The sequence below is a fragment of the Pagrus pagrus genome, assembly GCF_965226575.1.
Source record: "Pagrus pagrus genome assembly, chromosome: 6".
NCBI lineage: Eukaryota > Metazoa > Chordata > Actinopteri > Spariformes > Sparidae > Pagrus > Pagrus pagrus.
The window spans coordinates 16979751-17001790 of NC_140190.1; the positions used below are offsets into that span (position 1 = coordinate 16979751).

The 22040-nt window shown below is 42.0% G+C and overlaps 1 protein-coding gene across 3 annotated transcripts; it reads right to left on the minus strand.

The window, feature by feature from the left end:
- Nucleotides 1-1370: 1370 nt before the first annotated feature.
- On the minus strand, nt 1371-20673 carry ccdc50a (coiled-coil domain containing 50a). Of its 3 annotated transcripts, none has more exons than XM_084355812.1 (11): nt 20348-20673; nt 16939-17001; nt 14359-14488; nt 11713-11803; nt 10891-10993; nt 6191-6342; nt 5213-5257; nt 4798-4953; nt 4563-4645; nt 4328-4437; nt 1371-3739 (listed from the first exon to the last, which is right to left on the minus strand). In XM_084355812.1, exons 1-11 carry the CDS (start codon nt 20400-20402, stop codon nt 3720-3722), a joined length of 1008 nt encoding a protein of 335 aa, XP_084211938.1. In that variant the 5' UTR covers nt 20403-20673; the 3' UTR covers nt 1371-3719. The 3 variants fall into 3 exon arrangements, with proteins under 3 accessions (XP_084211938.1, XP_084211937.1, XP_084211936.1); XM_084355811.1 differs by having other exon boundaries at nt 11713-11811; nt 14358-14488; XM_084355810.1 differs by lacking the exons at nt 10891-10993; nt 11713-11803; nt 14359-14488; nt 16939-17001; nt 20348-20673 and adding an exon at nt 7032-10871.
- Nucleotides 20674-22040: the final 1367 nt, after the last annotated feature.

Consider the following 22040-nt stretch of genomic DNA (forward strand, 5'->3'; position numbering starts at 1 on the left):
CCAAGGCCAAACAGAGGCACCACAGGGAGGGTGGATGGATTTTTCATTTATTGGTCATTTTACAACACCAGGGTAGTAGAAGGCCACTGAGTTTAAGTCACTTGATGCCACATAAGAAAGAAAAAACTTGGAACTTTTGTTGGGGGCTCCTGCTTAGCTGATTGGCTGTAGATTTCAGGCTGAGGTGCCAAAAAATGTCTTATGTTTGTAAAGTAAATGGATGACAACCTGAAGCATTGAAAAATCTGCACCGTCATTGTAGAATTTGTCTGTTAAAGCAGCATTGCAGCAAAATCTTATAAAGTGTCATGTCTACTCTTCCTTTATAATAGATATCCAAGCAGCAGGGAGCAGATTTCACAATAGATACCACAATTTCACCAGATACTAGGCAAATCTCCCTACAGCAACTACAGTACGTTCAGTAGTTTGGTTGTGACATATCCCGCAGAGGGCACGGCAGTGGTGTTACCACATGCAGACGAAGCATCAGTATGTCAGGTATGTTGGTGAACCAGCTCAGCTCAGCGGTTCTCAGAGGATGGGTGTAACTCTGTTCTCTTCTTAAGAGTGGCATGATTGGTTATTAAATGTGCTGCCAATAAAAGACAAGCCGCCATTGACAGGAAAGCACTTCGCACAAGGAAATGATTGCCCTTTAAAAACACTGAGCACATGACTGAGTTTAGGGGAAAAAGAATTAGCATTGGATTAAAGTTTTTGTGGTTTTTATTGGGACAAATGTTGCAGATTAGCTCATGCCTTCAGTGAATGTATGCTTGTGTATTTGTTCTGATGAAAATAAACCTGAGAACCCAACGCTTGTTCAGCAGTTATTATACTGTTTACGCGTGTTAAAGCGTGTTTTAGTGAAGTCAATATTAGCATGGACAAACAGCTGGAGGTCAAACAGCCTTCTTCACACTCTGCTCCCTTTCGTTTCATATTTCAAGTTGACTTGCATGAATATATAATAATAATAATGAACAGGTGAGAGACACATTATGAAACATTAAGAACAAATGTGAGATGAAACTTGGTGTCAGCCAACACAGACCACAATTAAAATGTTACTGTCTTTTGTTACTTTTGCTATGCAGATTTTCCTCCTGCAGGTCATTGGCTGGAGGGAAAGAGAGTTTGGAGCTGAAGATAAAATGTCCTTTCCTGGCTGCCATGGGCAGCTTGTTTTTCTTGTCAGGCTTCAAACCTGTCGTACAGGTCGAAACGTCTCATCTTTGTGGTTAGGAGACATTCTGGCCCTAAAAGGGTGTTAAAGATTACCTTTAGAAACCTGAAGGTGTTTTCTTAAGGGTTATTTCAGGACAAGATGTGTTTCAGAGACTTAATGAATGAGTCATATACACATAAACAGTGGAAATGCTGATACACTTTATTACATTTTGAGATGCTATAGGTAAAAGCAACTTGTTAATTCATTTTACTTAAAAAAAGTTCTGTTACAGCAAGTTCCAACACACACACGTGTTGGATCATGATTGGTAGATTGCATACAAGCCCTGGATTAAAGAAAATTAAAAACGTTAACACTTGATGTTCGATGTAGACAGCACTCGATTCCAAAGTAATGTCTGATGCACAACATCCACAAATACACAAAGACGCATCCTGATCAGTTTTCTACACTTTTGTCAATTTTTGTCAACATCTCCACAAGGTGGCGCTCTCACCAAAGAATAAATTAAGAGTCCCACCTTGGTGGGTGTGGCAGCTCTGCTACAACCACAACAACTCTATAAGCTTTCCCCATTTTCAAGTCCCTGAAAAAATTACAAACATATGGCACAAATCTCATCTGGTCAACAGCAATAAGCACATATTATAATTCAATAACACCTGTGTGTTTGGCCTCAGCAATAACACATTTGACACTGCTAATTTTCTCTGGACATGGAGGGAATCATTTTGGAAGCACTTCAGGAACTTCTATTACAACATGAGAACCTGAAAGCAGCGCTGAATGTTCACTAAAGTTAATCACTTTATAGCCAAAATTAATATTTTCCATAAACTCAAAAGCCTGAATGTGCTTTTCATTTTCCTTTATCATTCTTATTCAATATGAACAGAAAGTAATGGATCTTAGAACAGTAAAAACACTAAAATAGGTCCCATTGAGCAGTGATTTATATTTTTATATCCTGTGATCATGTGACTGATTTCCCTCCATCCAAAAGCACGACTATTGTGGGAATGTTTGCCTTTTCTGCAGGCAGGAAGTGATGTCTGCCTTTGAGTTTGAGACAAAGAGAAGAGGACTGGAAGTGACGGCAGGAAAGCTTGAGGGAATGGAAAATTAAAGGAACAATCTGAGGAAAAATCAATAAAATATTATATAAAAATAAAATATAAGGCTCCCTTTCTGAGCTAAGATAACTAGCGGGACACAAGATAAAGGGACTGAAGAGAGGATCTTGTATTTTCCACAATGGTGAACATGATTTGGTAACACAAGTAAAAAAAAATATTTACATTTAAATAAAACAAAAGAACAAATATTCAACCGCACAATGTCTGTGCCTTAAGCACAAGCATGAACACAGACAAGCAATGTACATGCATTTCATTTTGGTACTGGTTCTTTTATGGGCCAGTTTTGGTTTGTAAATGACAAGCCGATATGAAATAGTGGCAGAAAAGTGATACATAGTACAGTAGTATATAAGCTTCATTCACAAAAAGAAGACTATTGGCTTTTTGTGGCTTTAGCCCTTTCTGACGATAAAGAGGGAGCCAGATCATCTCAGCTGAAATGCATGTACACAGTTGTATACTTTCAGTAAGCATGCACATAGAAACAATGAGTTTTACACAGAATATCATCCATCCACTTTCAGTTTGAGGGTGATGGGGTAAAAAAAAAATAGTGCCACGCACAAGCAGAGAAAAGGCTACAGCCAATTAAATGTCCACGGATCATCACAAAGCTCAATCTCGTCTGCATGGGAACAAGGTGGCAAACATGTCAGAGCCAAAACCACCAGCATCTTGATAAAGGCTTATTTTATGTGTTTTGTTTGAATACAGCAACAGAAAGGTTTCCCTCCAGAGACAAACGCTGCGTGGAACGGGCCTGTGTGGCCTCGTTGCACAGCGCGACAAGAGAACAGAACTGCAGCAGGGGTGTACAAAGCAGCTGCCATGTTGGTATCTAAGACACTGTAGCAGCCATGTTGGCGCAGACAGGCACGTCCCATGAAGAGCCATGAGGAAATCGGAGATTGCATGGTTATATCCAGCGGAGACCTTGAGCCCTTGTGACGGCATGGTCCACAGATGGGACGAACATCAGCACATGACGACCACAGCAGGTGACGAGGCGGTTCCTTGATTTCAACAGCTAAGAATCAGGGGAGTTTATGTCACAAGGCTGAGATTTTAGCTTGTCTTGATGTTGAGTCAGTTAAAAGAAATAATCATTTGAAATCACAATAATAATAATAAAAAAGGATGATGATGAGGATGATGAGGATGATGATGACGATTACTGTGGTTCCAGCACTCACAGACCCGCTTCCTTAACTCTGGGCCCAACTTTGGAGGGTATAAAAAAAAAAAAATTCCATTGCCAGCTCATTAGATTGTCCCAAGGCTTTTGGTCAAAAGAGTGCGAATGGTTGAAAACAAAAAGATAAATAATAAAAATAACAGGACGAAGGAGGACTGACAGCATGTCTGCACATGGTAGAGAGCCTGAGTCACCGCTTGTAATAGGCACCTGGAAAAGATAGAGGAGACAGAGATCCATCAGCAGCTTCATACATCACACTGCAATTTCAGTTATATTGGCACTGCACTTTTTGAGACATCAGTTTTTCTTTTTGGAGGTCATGAATTTATTTTCTGTTGATTACGTGAGCTACCCTTCTAGTTATATGAAACAAGGACTGTTAGTACTTCAATAAAATACATCACTTCCCAGAAACTTAAAAGCGTTCACTTAATATGGACCAATTATGCCTGTGACAACTGTAGTAGGAACATTTTCCAGTAGTTAAGTAGTTTTAAATGTAAGGATTTGCTGCTTGTCTGTGTGATTGATGATAGAAAATGTTGAGTCTTTGGGTTTGGACTATTACTTTTTCATCACAAAGTCAAAAGAAGTTTATAAGAATAAAATATAAGAACAGAAATCCAACATGCTAAAGAAAAATTATACGTGATCAGGTTAACAATATGCAACGTGTAGCTAACATGCAATAATGACAAACACACCAGTGTTATCCTTAAACACAAGGTACATCCTTAATTAATTAAATATACTTCATGTGAGGATGAAGTAAATGCAGTCACATGAACTACGTGCCTTTCAAAGCAGCCTCAGGTCTGGCGGGAGCGCGAGGGGGAACAGCATGATCCGAATAGCCGTAGCCAGAGTTCACATTCTCATAATCGTGTGCTTGAGGCTGAGGAGGCCTGAGACAGACAGAGAGAGAGAGAGGGGGAAAAAAAGGAAAAATTAATGACATTTCTGAGGTTTCTGCTCCTTGACTGAGTGGAAATATTTGGTTTTAAGAAGTATTCTTGCCGAGTGCTGGTACCTGGCAGGCTTATTGTGGTTCCTCTGCCTCTGGTGTTCATACTCGTCTCGTGTTCTGGGCCGGACAACTTCCTCCGAGTTTGGCTGGAAATCAACAAAAATTATAGTCCCTACAATTATGGTTCTAGTACCACAGTGGAAATACACTGTTTTTTTGTAGAATAAAGTCACAGGCTGCAAAAATATTTCACCCCAAAGCATACAATTTTAAAATGAGTATGGTTACAGAAAATTACCCTGTAGTCCCCCTCTTGCCGCCTCCTTTCGATCGCCATCCTCTCCATGGCCAACCTCTCCCTCTCTCGTTCCTTGTCTTTCTCCCGCTCTTTCTCATGCTCTCGATTCTTTTTGTATTCCCTTTTCTCTTGTTCCATCATGAGCCGGGCGATTTCCTGCAAGACGAGACATCACACACATCCACATCAACACATGATTCCATTAGTGGGCGACGAATTGACTGTGTTTCATGTCAATACATATTTGTTTTCTTGTTTTACTTCTTCTAAACTTTCTTTAGCAGAAAGAGTGTGGTTCAGACATGGCTTTATACACTCAGGGTTATATGACAATAAAGCAGAGCTCAGGAAATGAAAGGATATAAAAAGAGGTCAGACAGTATAAGTAAAGTTTCCAGACTTCATGCCCACTCACCTCATCCTGCGCCACTTGGGCTGCACGCACATGCATCTTGCTTGCCTGAAACCAGAAAACAATCAAAAAAGTCACATTTGCCCCAGAGCTGGAACACATTGTTCTGACATTATATAACATAGGAAATAACTGAGATTGAGGCCTTTCAATGTGTTTTTTTGACACTCTGGCTTCAAGTCAATTACAGAAGAGACCGAGTGTCATCGTTTGGTCCGTGAACTTCGCCTGGATTGCGCCAGCTTTCCGGCTCCTGGCCTGGGAGCAACAACTCTTCCAGATGGGTCTTCTCCATCTGTAAGAAGTATTTCTTCTCTCCTGGTGGTCGAGTCTCCTGGCAGCGCAGTGTTGTTTGAGGCACCAAGCAACATTATAGAAACTCAGAGCAATTTGGCGGACCTCTAAATGTTTGTGCATTTGTCTTTTTTTTTTTTTTATTGGGCTACATTATGGTATCTGTTTCAACCTGATATCAAATGTGTCATGTCAACCAGTGCTAAAAAGAAATCAAGAAAAAGCTATTTTTTAGTGTCATTTTATGAATTTAGTGTAATAGGCTTGAACAATAAAACTGTTGACCAGCCAGTCTGCTCGCTGGCTTATGTGACTGGCCATGTCGATTCTGTTTTTTCTTCTGAGACCCCAGAGGTCCACATAACTGCAGCCTAAATACACTACCCTCAAAATGATGATGCTTGATTTGGTCTGAACGAGCTCTTGCTCTTTGTAGCCTTCAGTCATACAGGCGGCTGTGGCTCAGGAGGAAGAGTGGTCGACCAGCAATTGGGCAAGATACTAAACTTGAGGTCGGACTTCGCATACAGTATCTAATGTCTGCACTGCAATGCATCATATCTTCAACATATGATACTGTTTGCTTTATCGGTTGTTTGATTTGATTTCAGTCATGTGCATAAAACTGTTCACTTTTCTTCGGCACAAAGAAAACACAAAATGTAACACTCTGCCTTCCTTACTCACTTTGATCTCCTCCTCTTGCAGTTTCCTGGCCACCTCCATGTCCTTCAGCTCCAGCTCACGGAGATCAAGGTTCGTCAGCCCCTTGGTGGCCTCGCTCAGTTTGAACTCAGTTTCTGCTACTACTGCTCCACTCCCTTTGTGCACAATACGCCCTGTGGATGTCACATGTTACAGGAACAATAGATTAGGACTGCAACTAACAATCATTTTGATTAGTGAATTATCTGTTAATTATTTTCTAATCTAGTGCTTAGTCTTTTTAATAAAAAAACAACTGATAAAACCATTTTCAATTTACAAATTGCGTTCACATTTTTTGTGATAAATGACAAAATCAAGGATTAAAATGATCAAAACATTTTTGGTTTGATTGTTGGATTAAAGCCACAAGGCACCTAAAAGGGCTGCAGTGCATCTCCGCTGTGTTTTGTTCAATGCTTTGAGATATGATAATAAAGCCAGCTCACCAGCCATGAAGCCCTCCGTGAATGCCAAAACTTTAACCCATCAAAATCCACAGAGCTATTCTACTACAAAATCACAGCATACGTTTTAGGCTCAGCACATTGTGATCATTGCCTTGCTCAATGCAACAAGCAACCAGCGATCCCCACAGCACAACAGCAACAGATTGAACCATTTCAGACCTTTAAAATCACATCAGTGATGAGAAATTACTGTGAAATCACTGTTGTGCTCATGAGAAGAGAAAATTAGTGTTTTCATTAGTGATTGCGATGTTAGATCAACCCACCACCTGAGATTGTCACAGCAAAGAAAGCAACTCCAGCACACCACACAAACACCCCCGCAGAGCCCAGAGGGGGGCTCAGGGTGGTACCTGTCTCTTCGTCGGGGTGAGTGTCACTCCGTTTTCTGCTGGGACCCTCCCACTGTCTGCTGTCCCCTCTCCCTTCGTTGCTCCTGAGCTCCTCAAACACCTCTTCAGGGCCGGAGTGGACGCGCTGCCGGCCCCTCGCCCTCCTTTCCCTCTCACCGTCATCCCACTCCTCCTCCCAAGAAGCCCTGCCCTCCCTTGGCCAGTCTCTGCTGGGCCCCGGCTCTTCTTCAAGTCCTCTCTCCATGCTCCTGGCTCTCGCTCGTTGTCCGCCTCTCACCTTCTGTCTCTGCCTGTCTGTTTCTCTGTATCTGTCCCCACTCTGTCCTCTATCTCTGGATCTTTCCCTGTCCCTTCTCTCTCGCCTTCTATAGTCCTGCTCCCTGTCTTTCCTCTGGTCTTTTACCATCTGCCTCTCCGGTTCTTTGCCTCTTCCCCGAACTCTGTCCCGTTGCCTGTCCCTGTCCCTTTCCCTCTCCCAAGCCTTGTCTCTCTCTATGGGGCTCTGTGGTGGAGGTGGTCTGGCTGGTCTCTCCTTCCGCCTCACCACTGTCTCGGGTTCCTCTCCCCCTGGGCCCCTGGCTCTGCCAGTCTCTGTGGGCTCATAATCTGGATACCTGTCCCAATGCTTCCCTCTGGAGGGCAGCAGGTGCTCTGGGTACGGATCTGCATGCCTGCTCCGCCCTCCTTCTCCCACGAGGTAGTGCTCAGGGTATCTGGAGCGGCTGTGGGGTGCCGCTGGGTCCTGTCTTGGGTACCTGCTCCTTTTGGGCTCTACAGAGCTATAATCTGGGGAGTAATCACGGTGTGAGCTCACTGGAGCATGTGCATCGTAACGGCCTGGTGAAGTTGATTTGTGACGGGTGGGTTTGTCTAAGTCAAGGGGTCTCCTTGCAGCAGCTGAACAGGGCAGAGATGAAGGAGCGAGGGTGGGAGGATGACAGCGTGGAGAGAATGATGAAGATGGTGATGGTTGATGAGAACATGGAAACATGAAAAATGACAGACAGGCATTACATACGCTAAGATGGTTAGTAAGCACTGAGTTAGACAGCACCTGTGAGGAGAGTGATGGACAAAGGATAAAGTAACCCGCAGATTCCACTGGATATGGTACGGCTGCGTTACGGCTCCGCCACGGCGGCGGAGCTGATCCGTAGCACTTTAGTCTATGTGTTAACTCCCACCAGGTCCGCTGCGCTGCGTGTCTGCTGCGTCCCAGCTCCGGCAGTCCGCAGCCCTGCGGAGCAGATACGCAGGACTTCTATTCTGGCGGACGCCGCAACACAACGCAGCAATTCAGCCGAATTTAGCACAGAGCAGACAGGAAGTCAGACACGAAACAACAACAAGAAATCCGGTTGATTTTCAGAATAAAACACTCCGTGTTGATATAAACACAAAAACCTCAAAAAAGAGACAAATACAAGCTCTTCTTCTAATCCGTCGGTCGGGAACACTTCGTGTTGTTGTGTTTATAACACATACATATAACTGCGTTCGTGTGTGATAATGTAATTATCGCGGGAATTCCTCGGTTTCGTTTCTCCAGCTGATCGGCGGAGCTGCGCCGTAGCGGACTCAAAACGCAACTGGTGGGGGTTGCCGGACGAGGACGACGGAGCACAATCGTACCGGAGCCATAACGCAGCCGTACCGTAGCAGTACCGTATCCAGTGGAATCTGCGGGTAAGTGCTGCAGATATAAAGAGTGTAGGCAACCAAAACGTCCAGAGATGTTATTACTGCAGGAAAAAAATAAATAAATAAAAAAATAAGGTTAAGACAGTGGTTAAGACAAGTGTTTGGAACCTATACAAACAGATGGTAAATGTGCACCCTTTGGTTAATGGATACACATCTTGTCATCAAAGCCTATATGCAGAGCATGATTCACTAAGGGGAAGAAACTGAACAAGAGATTGAGAACAACATGTTCCTTTAAGAACACCTGCCTCCTGGGAGTTGGCCTGTGACTGACAAAAGTTTGAATGAAAACAAATGAGTTGAAAAGCACATTGAGGAAGCACACAGCAGAGGCCGGAGCTCTGAGCACTGAGAGTCAGCTCAATGGAATTCAGTTATCTAACCTGCTGCTGAACGTCTAATCGAGTCGACAGGACTTTGTTGATGTTCAAACGTTTGAAAAAGGAGGCAGGTACAAAGACCTGCTCAGAGTGACTGGGCTAGTTTAAATACACTTTCCCGTCTTTATCTCTTCTCCACATTTTTTTCGCAGTCGTGTATCCGTCAAGCGGAGACAGGTTCTGCCCACACGCTGGCTTGTGAGCAACTGTAATCCACTGGATTAACACAAACACAGCCAGCAGCATCTCATTTCCTGTGAGGAGCAGCCAATTACATGACTACTGATGAAAAGCAACATGAGGATATACAAAAAAATAAAAATAATGGGGTTGAGATTTGTAACGCAGCACTCTGTTATGAATTGACAAAAAGGCATTTTTTTTTAAGAGTCTGAAAAATTGAACACCTTCGTGCACAGTGACTATCTCTAACCTGCATAAAATGTATCTGTACTCACTGTGACGACAGTCCCTTACAGCATTGGCTGCAGGGTAAACAAAGGTGCTGAATCTTTGTTCTACTGTGTACATTCACACTGCCACAGTTGTATGCACTCACACACACACACACACACACACACACACACACTCACTCAGCAGGGACATTACAGGTGTGTGGTTACGCAAGACAACACAGCAAACCTCGCAGTGGCACAAATATTGGAGTGTAAAGAGAGCAGTCAACATCAGCAAGGATGTACTGTAGCTTCATCCAGCCCACTAGCAGGTGATCCATACAGACACAACTGGACAGGTAGACTGACAGCTGGAGACACATGTTCAGATGTGTTTATGTCACAGACACTTTAGTCCGTCCTCCCTCTGTCCTGTATTGCATGTCTAACTTACATGACATCCAGAGAGCAAAAAGGAGTGGAAAGACCCAAAAGCCCTAAAGTTCTGATTGTTTAAGTAAATATGAAATATGTGTTTTCCGAGTATATTTGTAAATGTACATGTATTTAGGGCTGCAACTAAAAATTACTTTCATGACTAATCAATTAAACATTTAGTCTATCAAATGAAAACTCACAAAAATGTTGAAAAATTCTCATCCTAACTTCCCAGAGCCGTCTACACTGGCTAGTTGACACAGAGCAAGACTTTACAAACAACACAAAGAAGTATGAGCCACTGTCTGTGTTTCAGTAGAAAGCGATCAGCCCTCCAGTGGGATGAATCATGCAGTAGGGTGATGTGTGCATGAAAAGACTTGAAACAGATTCCAATTCAAGACACTGAGAGTGCTCAAAAATATGTTATGGAAACAAAACAAACACAGATTTGTGGACAAAGATGTTTACAATGGTTATGTTTTCTAAATACAATCATCTCCCACTAACTGGAGATGAATTTAATATCTCAGGTGAACTCTGAACACTGAACTGACATCAAAGCACATTTAGGCTACATCTTAAAACTGGAGCACTGTTAAACCCATTCACAGTGGTGTTTGCTCTTGAATGGGAGCGAAATGACGAATTACGTCTCAGTAGAAACATGTTAGCCTCCCTTCAAGGTCAATTATGAGCTTATAAATGCATTCCAACATCTTTGCTTCATGTCAGCAACAGCCTCCTGAGCTGTGCGCCATCAAAAGCACATCCACACACATTCAGAGCTGGAAGAAAAATCCCAGTCCACGGAGGAGGACTGCTTCTTCTCATGTCCTTACACACACACGCACACGCTCATGCCACAAACACGGAAACACAAGGAAGAAAGAGACACAGGAACAGCCAAACATAAACATGAACCCGTGGTGCTCTACCCACCTCCATGATCCTCAAAGTACTCCTCCTCAAAGTTCGCTTCCAGCTGCTTCTGTCGCTTCCTTTCCTCTTTCATCTCCTTCTCCTGCAGCTTGCGAGCAATGGCCTACAAACAAACATGGCCACAGTAAACACGCTGTCCCACATGAATACAAACAAGTCTCCATTTGGGTTGCTCTGTAACAAATATATCACTGTGTTTTGTTTTTCGTCTTCCAGTCAGTGTAATTTCAAACATGTCGGATTACAGTGGTGAGATGCATCATTCTCTGATTATTCAAACAAGAAATAACGTGCTGTGGAGCCCTTCCTCTCCTCAGGCTAAAATAGAAATAAGTTCAATTGGACGCATCACTTCCTCAATTTAGAGGCAAGAAATGTTCACCCTTTAGAGCAATACATGCAATAATGGAAATGTCAAATAATACACTGTGTCAGCAATGATGGATGGACCAGAACTAAACCAGAGCCCCTTGTCTTATCACACTGTGGAGAGAAACCACAGACACTGTCAAAAAACATCCTGATTCTGTGCCATCAGAATATAATTAAGTCTCTTCTCTTATGTAGAGCATTTACACATGTGATTAATAGAAAGAAATACAGGTCGGGTCACTGTGGGCCTCATTCAATTATGACAATGAGGCGTGATGGTATGAGTACAATGACCCACCCATGACAGCTCATCGATACCAGAAGTCAAATCACTGATGGGTGGATGTAACTCACATTGTGCTTAAATGGACAGAAATGTCTTTGTTTGTGTGCATGTGTGTGTGTGTGTGTGTGTGTGTGTGTGTGTGTGTGTGTGTGTGTGTGTCTTACTGCATCCTTCTCTTCCTGCTGACGCTGTTGTTCTGCCTGTCGGACCAGTTGATCCTGAATCTCCTGGGCGATCTCATTATCTTGGCGCTCACTGAGGTCCCCATAGGTCGATGTGTGTTCAAGTGCAAATGAGGAGGGGTTGGGAGAACAATCAAATATAAGTGACAGATATACGACAGCCTCACGATAGAGAAACAATATGTTTGCAACCACATTAGTAAGGATGTGGGTGATGATGAGGGGTGGGAGTCTCTACTTAATGATTCAATTCCAATGCACTGTGATGTTTGTTATACATCATCTATTTTTTCTCACTGTGTGACTACTTGCTATTTTAAAAAAATAGCGAATTTGTAAGGATCTATACCCAAAATAAACAGATAAATATAATACATTATTTTGCATAACTCTACAATCCTCTACTCAACTATCTTACAACGTTAACATGGTGCACAGGTTTAAATCTATATCTGTTTCACCATCCAACTGGTTGAACCATAAGGGAATTGCAGCCCAGTATTACTAAATTCTAATCTAATCTAATCTTTCAATAGAGAATCGCCATGTATCTAAGAATTGTTATATTCCCCCACCCCTGAAGATTATTATAATGGATAATACTGTTTAGACAGTAGAAATGAAATCGATTTCAAATTTGTGTAAGAATACTTCCTATACTAATCCTTCAATCTCTCCCTTTTGAGCACTTTCTGTTGATGCTTCTGCTGGCATTCTTCTGACCCTTGATACTTTTATCTTACTCTGTGTTTTACCATTAGATTGAAATTCACTCTAGCCTTAATCCAGACGGGATTAATGTAGCAGACTGAGACTTTCAAGGAAAATGAAGCAGACCGACTTCAACAGAAAATTAAAACATTCCAACGCTTCACATGTTTTAATCCTGAAAACAATGTATTATATATGGATGAACAAACCAAGAGCTGCACAGCAATTGAGAATCATATTACACAAGAGAAACATGATCAGCAGTGAAGTTACTATCTAACATGTTGTGAGCGGCAGTGTGTGTGTGTGTGCACGCTTCAGGCAGGAGCATGAATATCTTCGCCTGTTGCGATGTTGATCTCAACAGCTCACACTTACTCATCTTTATACGATGTGATTTTGACAACAACACCATAAGCCATGAGTGCTGACAGTATGCAAAGATCATTCCTGTTCTCTGTTTGTATTCATAGACATACATGAGTTCGTAACGCTTTACTTAAAAGACCCAGTAACAGCTTAACTACCTTGGCGCTGCACCTGTTTTTAACCTGAGCAGCCGACAGCTTAGGAAGATTTAAGCTGGTAAAAGAAAACAGTGTTGCTTCATTGGTATGTTCTGAGAAAGGAGTGATGCATTCTCCTCTGTGTGTGTGTGTGTGTGTGCGTGTGCGCGTGTGTGCGTGCATAGTCAAATATCTGAGAGTGGGTGAACATGCGGTGGCATTGGCAAGTGCAGGGTGGATGGCAGTGTGAGCTCCCAGCACGACAAGCAGTATTGGCCTGCCTGCATGGATGGTGGAGCATCTGGTCTCTCCCTGGGGGCGCAATCCCACTACTGGAGCCTTCTATGTCTGTGAGGGTTTGAAATGGCGCTCTCAGTAAGCTGTGAATCGGCAATTTTATTTTCAATAAAAGGGGGAAGGGGGCGCTTCTTTCTTTGGACTGAAGAACACTTAGCTATGTTTGTGTGGAAGCTGCATAGCTTTGGACGTGCAGCTTGAGCTGATCCAAACCCCTTACAAAATATAATGATACAGCAGGGCTGTGGAGATACCACACAGACCACAAGAATTGTGAATGGTCTGCTTGAGTTTTCTCCTTCGTGTTTATGCTGCTGCTAGTTACAGCTGCCAATAGTGAAGACAGCTTATATCGAACTGAAAACAGATTTCATAATATTCTTCTTTTCAGTAAAGCTAGAAAAATGTTTATTTTCTCATCTAGCATAGCCTTTACTAGCTCAAATCTTCTCGAGTGTAAGAACGCAAAGTCACTTTAATCCGATTTATACTGAATGTGGGAATCAAGCATCAAGTAATCATAGAAACAAATTGTTGCTCTCTAGCACCAGCTGAGCGTTCGCAAGTTTATTTCTGGTGATAAATGCAAGATACAACCTACTCATTTTCAACATTAAAGGGTTAATGCTACACTGAACGATAAATCAAGTTGGAGTCATCCGTGGCAGGACTTCTGGATCACCTCGCTGGAGGAGCATAAATCTGTTTAAGGTATAGGGTTTGGGAATTACACTAATCTAAAACAGATGCTATCACATATGTCCACAGCTATCCCTGCAAAGTATTCTGATGATTTCTTGAGGCCTTTGAGGGGCAAATTTAGGAAATTAGGCTAAATTAAACCAATACAGATTTATAATTCTGCACATAAAATATACAACCAGATAACTTTCAGGTACATGCTGAATCTGAATCTGTATAGAACTAGTACAATTACATTTCTAATAGAAATTTCTCCTCATTATAGGTTGCCTTCTCCCATCCTAACAACTTGTGTGTGTGTGTTTGTGTGTATGGTTTTATTGTCAATTTCCTCCATTGGAAATTTGCTTTGATATAAGCATGTATAAATACATTGTGTGTGTGACTGTTGGTGTGTGTGAGAGACACCTACAGCTCAACGAACTGTTTCTGGCTCTGGACCTTGGCCCTCTTATCCTCCTCCTCCTGCAGCTTCTTGGCCACCTGCAGGTCCTTCTGCACCAGACGGCTCTTATTGACGTTGGACGCCAAGTGGCTCTCAACTGTGGACACAAACACATATAAGCACTACTCTTAAATCTGTGTACACACAAACTGGAGTAGGCCAGCTGCCTGGACCGTACTCGTGATGAAGTGATGGCAAGTTTATTTACAGATACACGCTTTCTTGGTGTTTTTCTCTCTCAGGGGCAGTAGTATTGTTTAGATGGTCCGCAGAGAAGAAGATTAAACGTGGAGGATGCAGACGCTTCTGTCTCCGCTAATAAACAGAGAGCGCTCTTAGTCACTGAGAAATGAATGTTCGCAGCTGAGGTGCTGTTCCAAGGTTGTGTGATGGCACGTTGTGGGCCATAACAGATGATAAATCTTGCTTGCTGACGCACTCCCGCCACTTGGTGAGCATGGAGAGCATCACTCACTCCCTCAGCTCTCTTTCACCTGCCTATCGATCTGTTTCCAGCTTTCGTGTGAAAAGGACCGAATTACGTTTGGCAATTTTCTTGTGACAAGCTCCATAAAGTTTCTGCTTTCTGACTGGTGGGATTGAAAGAGGAAACTGTGAGTCACAGCTGTGGCAACTTGATAACAAGGCAAGGGGTTGACATTGATTTTTTTTGGATGACGCTGATCAATTGTTTCAGTTTATGACACCGTACAAGAAGATATTTGAAGGCAAAACTGATGTCACAGCCCAAGATAAGGCTATCATTAATCCAGTGCCACGTTTTTCATTGATTCATCTTTCAAGGCAGCAAAACAACAAAAAACATGACCGGATACTGGGACATTGGTTCATTCAACAAACTCAATGTTGTCTCAGGTCATTCAGAAAAAAGGGGAGTTAGGGTGAGAAAGCAGAACCGTCTGAAGCTCAGACAGGTTAGTGTGGAGTTACCCACTGAAACAGAGAAAACACTTTCCACTGACAAAGACGCCAAGTGCTGACACAGCCATAAAGAAATGTTTCCCATGCGACATTTGGATGCTTCAGTGTTCTGCATGCTCAACGTTCTGAATAAAAATGAAAGCCAGCTGTAACTCTACATTAACTTGAACTGAAAGTGCTAAAAAGCCCATTTTATAGGATTGGCCATCTGTCGATACGATCCAGGGGAAAGAAAGACGACGTGGGGCAGCATTGCCCTCAGTGACCTCCAGGGTCAAAGGTGAAACAAACGTTTTGCCAGCTCAAAGCAGATCAGTTCTTGTGGTGACAAAGGGAGACGAGCCTTGGTTATGGATCGCTAAGGCTTTAAAAGGGTAATAACAACACAATAAAACACTGCCTAATCTGCAGTTAGGCTATGGCTGGGTGACATCTGGCCTTCTTTCTTACAAAGCATAGTGCATTCTTTACCCTTTTATGGTGACAGAGTGACATGTTTACAGAAACCGAAAAACAAACTAGTGTTCAAAGAAGAAGAAGCGGGTATGTTTCTACATCTGGGCAAACTGAAAACAAAAGCTCACGAAAGAAATCTGAACATTAACCGACTAATTTCCTGCCTTCCCCTAAAGCAGTCGCCTCTTTCTGTTTGTTCCTGTCATTTCTTGGAGATGAGAAGATGTGGCGGCCATTAGCCATTTGGGTCTAATGAAAGGGAGACCTTGTTATGTCTGGGTCTTTGTTTGTCAGCGCGTCTTGGAAGAATATGTCCTTTCAAACAAACTCAGCAGAAGATAGTTTAACCTCCAGTGAGTTCTTGAGATTATTTCTACTGGAAACACTTCAGCAGACGAGAAAATCATCCGACCATGAGATTGATAAAGACTCCGGCTAATTAAACACACATGTGCTTTCATAGAAGAACCAGCCAATCTAATGAGACACGCAGGGACAAACACAGAGCGAACAAAATGATCCTTCTCAGTGCAAACATACAGTGTGTCCCATATAAAAACCTTTGTTAAGCTGTCTGTGCCATCTAACTGTAGATCCAGATCACACACTCCAGTCCACTGCATCCTACCACAGCCCTTGACTGATATAGCATTGTTGTGGCATTCTGCACCATTCACACTGTTAACAGTGTGGCTGAAGCAGGGTTTATGTCGGCTTAATCAGGCTGCAGCCACTGACACTGCAGTTTATGCTGTTGGTCTGGACACATTTTTCCAGAAGGGAAAAGAGGAGCTTGCTGGACAGCATTCATTTTTCTCCGGCTGCGCTCGGAAAACATCTTTCTTTGTTTGGTCTTTTGCAAAGTAAACATTACATATCCTACTATAGGAATGCAGCAGGGCAGCTTGACAAAAACACCTAGCAGTGACGTGACGGCTCTGCTGCAGAAGCCATAACAATGATAAATGACTTAAGTTTTTTAAAGAGACAGGAAAAAAGGGAATGGACCTATTTGGATGAAAAGAACTTATCAAAGGCTTTTCTCTAGACCAAAGCAGTAACATTTAAAGCAGAGAAGAAGGAGACATCCCCATTTTGAAATAAGTACAAGTGAATTGTCTCTTAAGGTGAAAACAGAAAAAAACGTACTTTCTTGTTCCTGGAGGTTGTAGGCCAGGCAGTGGTCCTCCAGCACAGCAAAGTCTCGGCACACTGCAAAAGACAAAGAGACTGAAATTGAAAAAGAATACCGATACAGCCTTTTTAAAAAAAAAAAAATAGTTTCAACTACTGGTTGCCTGTTAAATAAAGTCATCGTTTCAGCAACCCAGATGTTGGACCTCATTCACAGTTTCAGATGTTCAACATCCGGCCCATCTGTCTGCTCACATGCTTGAATGGAAAAATGACTTCAAATGACCCACACTTGAGGACAGGTGGTCGAGTTTAGTGGTTTAACTAGAATACACAAGCAGAGAGTCAACAATGCAAATTAGGAGAGATTCAATTTGTGTTTTTTTATTAACATACTCAATATTATGACTTTTTATAAAGTGATGTATGGATTTGCCCTGTGAGCCAGATGATATCTGGATGACAATGAAGCTAAATTTGTTGAACACTTAGACGCCCAACAAGAGGATATGACGCATTTAAAAACTGTACGTCTATACTTTCACAGATTACAAACTGGGCCAAACAGTCTGATAAAGAGATAACAAGCCATCTCGCATGTCGGTTGGTTATTCTCTAAATGCCAGGACACGATGTGAAACTGAGAATGAGGAACCATCATTTGCCCTCAGCCTGAAAAAACCCCAATAGTGACAGATGTTTGGTGGAGCTTTTTGCGTAAGTTATTTAGAGGTGTGAGGAACCTTAAGAAGTGAGAAGTAGGTTTATTACTGACATGCTGCTGGTTGATATCGCTGAACTGGCTGATAAACGGGCAGTACACGATTAAAACTCTCCCCCTTGGAAAAACATTTTGTGTGCATTAGCAGAAACAGATATAAATGCATTTATATTTTAGTCATTCAAGTTAAATCATCTTATTAAAGCCCCCTCCTAAAACATTATAGACAGCAAAACTAGAAAATCTAATCGTTCGAACAAACCTCTTTACATTTGAGACACATTTACTGTAGCTGAGTAACTTTTTATCAACTCTCTCTCTTCACATTTCTAACACAGAGGACCAAAACTGCAACTGTATGGCTTTAACTGTGATCTCACTAATCTCTATATAAAGTATGATCACATTTTTTAGTCAACACGATTTTCCTGGTAGAATCAATATTCTTCTGCTCGTTTTCCCTCTGCACAAACGCCAGCAGACTTTCCATTTACAGTTGCAATATTACAGATACTGCCAAAACGCTGTGAACATTCACTCTGGAAACAATTACGCAAACTGCTGTGGGAGGGAAGTTGTCGATACCATCACCACACATGCATCTACGACTGTTGTGAAATGAGGCAGATAGCTTTTCGGGATCCACCGGTCTTCACATGCTGACAGTTTCCTGTGTAGGAAACTGTAGAGGCGAAGGGGACATCTAAGACCTTTCCCACAGTCTCAGCTAATTATGGGTTTGTGGACATTATAGCATAGAATGTGCTGTTTGTATCCTACAGCATCTTGCTTCTGCGGTTCAGTCGACATGGATCTAACTGCCCTCTGATTTGCATATATCGTACTGCCGTAGGAAACTTTTGTTCAGCAGCAGAACTCGTGTAAACATCACTGCTACAAATATACAAGAATAAAATTAAGACATGATTTCATCCAGGATGTCGCCATGCACCGCTTTGCTCAGTGGCTCTACTCAGGGAAGACCAAAATAAAGAGCAAATTAGTGACTCAGACTGTTTGTTTTACTTACTCTTGTTTAAGAGTATTCAAATCATATCATACATCATTTTCAAAGTCTTATCAATCCGTTCTTTGACATTAATCTCGTATTTAAAGCTCTTCTCCTCCCAGTTTTCATCACAGAGCCTAGCCACACTCAATAACCTCACACCGCCAGGCTCACAGCCCAAACATTACTTCATCCACATAAAAAATTAATAACCAGCCACGGTCTATGTCTCATTGTGCATTAGAGATCGCACTGAGAAAACAAATTATCTGCCAATATCATCGACGAGCACAAGAATGCCCGGGACTCAAACGAATGCACAGACGAGTGGTCCAGAGTGTTTGGTCGTATTAGATAGCACAAGACTGTGTGAATGGTGGGGCTGAAACAGATGCTGTGACGAGAGGGCGAGACCTTGGCAAAACCCCCTCCACTGCCTCAAAGCAGTATGGGATTTGATTAACACAGACCATTTTTCAACCATATGCTTAATCTTCTTAGCCAAGAAACCTGAGATTAGTTCTGGCTGGTAGAGCTGTATACATGACACATTTTAAGTACCGTTACGATTTGGTGTTGCGTGACAGTTCCTCGATAAATGCACCATCTAACTCTTCAAAACAACATAAAGCAACAAGTGACAGGCGGATTACAGCTGCAAGCCAAGATTTAAGTTCCCCCGCCATCGATTGATCAACCTTTGAGCTTGACAACACAATGCACAAGACCATAAGAGTCAGCTGTTTGTGCTTCAGTTAAAGCAAAGTGCACATGAGGGATGAAACTGAAACTTTTCCAGCAGCTCTATCAGTCTTTCCCCACTGCAGACCAGCCAAGTAGTGGGAATGCACGTTCCTTCTTCTCTCTCTGACCAGCATACCAAGCATCCTGCTGAGCAGCTGCATCCCTCCCCTCCAAAATCTGCTCCAGAGCATAAAAGACCCTCTCTCCACCTGTTTTTAGCCTTTTTTAAAAAAAATTTTACATCAATAACAGTGGTAGACAAAGTTTTGGGTGTATATAAAAGTTATAAGGGAAGTGGCTGGTGTTGCATTTTTCTTTTCTTTTCTTACTGCTCACCAAGTCTTTGAGGCTAAGGTTTCAAAGCAGTGACTGACAGACAGCCACATGCACAGTGTAACCAGATATGTCACACATGAAATTAAAAACAGGAGAGAGCAGAGGTCGCTTTCAAATCACTGTCTACATCATAACAACACATGCATCTTGAACTACATAGCTTACAACAGATAAACACCTCCATGTGATCAGCACTAGACTTTAGATTTACCCTCACTGGTGTCGTGCCAGATTGTGTACATCCATTAGCCCACAAAGCATTTCACCACAACAGTGAGATATACATGAAGAGGAACCGAGTGAGCCAAGCTCTTTTCTTTCTGCTAGAAGAACAATTATCCCTCTAACCTTGAATGGAAACACATTTGAACAAAAGAAACCTGGCACGACGCCTGCTCCCAGGCTAAGAAGTCTGATAATCAGTGCTGGCCACCTGACTCCTGACGTGCTAGCATCACCTAGCAAGCTGTGCTAACAACCATAATAGAGACACCTGTGTTCACTCAGCTAACGTTAGCCTCGCTGCTGTCACCTAGCTAGCTGGACACCTGTGATGCTAAACATGTAACCAAGCTCGCTCCACATTTAGCCGGTAAATGTATAATGGACGTTACCCTCTTTCACTCCAGGTAGTTTATTCTTGTCGATGCTAACGTTACATTCAGCCATGTTGTCACCGATAATAAGTCACAAAAAAAAACAAAAAAAACACGTTGACGTTGAATTACACTTCCGCGTTTCTTCCGAAGGTTAACCGCAGGCAGATTGATCGCCTCTCCTCGTACAGCCGATTGATGGTTCAGGTGCTGGACGGCCTTTTTGATTAGTTTCGGTCGCCACCCTCGCTCGATACGTCTCTGCTGTAATTGCCTGGCAGCTACTCTGCTGAAGCTAGCGTGTCACGGTTTCTACGAGCGTCCCTCCCTCTGAGCTCCCCTGCAGCCGGCCAAGCCACAGCGCGTACCACACTCCTTCCGCTTAGACATTTCAAAATAAAAGCTCGTGACGTTTCTCCTACTACATTAAATACTCATGAGCAAATAAGCTACAGCCAAAGTAAAGACAACAACAACAACAACAACATCCATCCATCCATTGTTCTTAAATCCAATTTTTCCAAATGTGCTCTGCAACTTTAAACGGTTCAAACAGTCATACACATAAATAATTTCATGTGAAATAACCATTTTAACATTGTATAACTGTTCAGGCTACAGAGGATAGTTTGTTCATGCAGGATCCCATCACTCACAGGGAGCAGCTTATTGAGAAAATGGGTTTTCAAAATCAAATTAGCATTTCAGGGTTTTACAGTCTTACATTGTAAATTACTAAAATAACTGACAGAAAGTGTGTACATATGGTCACAAGTGAATGAATGAAGCTGTACTAAGTTGATGACTAAGTGCTGTGTCGTATGCAACTGGACTTGTTTCAGTTGTTTCACTCACATCTGAAGGAGAAAAATCCCTCCTTTGAGGACAATGTAAACATCTTGGTCTGAATATTTTTGATTGAATGCTATTAGATTATATTTATCTGGCCGCTGGTGACACAAAAATGAGCATAATGCTTTAGTTTGTTTATATGGAAACTGGTTTCAGCCAGTTAAAGACGGATGAAAACTAAGCTTGACTAGAAACAATATTCCCATGGTAAGCCATAATTCTGACTTAAAAGGTTGACATTATGATTATGAAATCAAAAAAGTCTAAATTATGAGATAAAAAGGCAAAACTATGATTTTATGAGATTATAAGAATACATTTATTGTACAGCCAGAAGCAGGAAAAAGTCATTTATCTCAAAATGTTGATTTTTTTATCCAATAATTATGACTTTTAATAAAAGAAATATTCATGGAAAGTCATATGAGATCAAAACAAAATTGAAATTTTGAGAAAAAAGTCAGAGTTATGAGGAAAAGTCACAATTATAAGATAATAGAATACATTTCTTGTTGATCTTTTTATGTCGTAATTATGACTTTACTTCATAAATATGACTTTTTATCTTGTAATTATGGCTTCCATTAATTTCAGACATTATTACATTAAAGAAAAACAATCGGTCAGTCAGAGGATTGAGTATGTATTGAGTATTCGTGGCATCAAAGTAACGAAAGCCTAGCCTATACACTTAATACACAAAATTCATATTTAACATATCTAAAGAGGCACATCAGCAGCAATGCGCTCAACTGTGATTTAAGTTTGTAGACTGAATGATCCCACTTCCGGTATAACCCTCGCTACATGGGGTCGACTTGACGCAGCTCCCTCTGCAAGGTTCAGTGACTGGAGACAT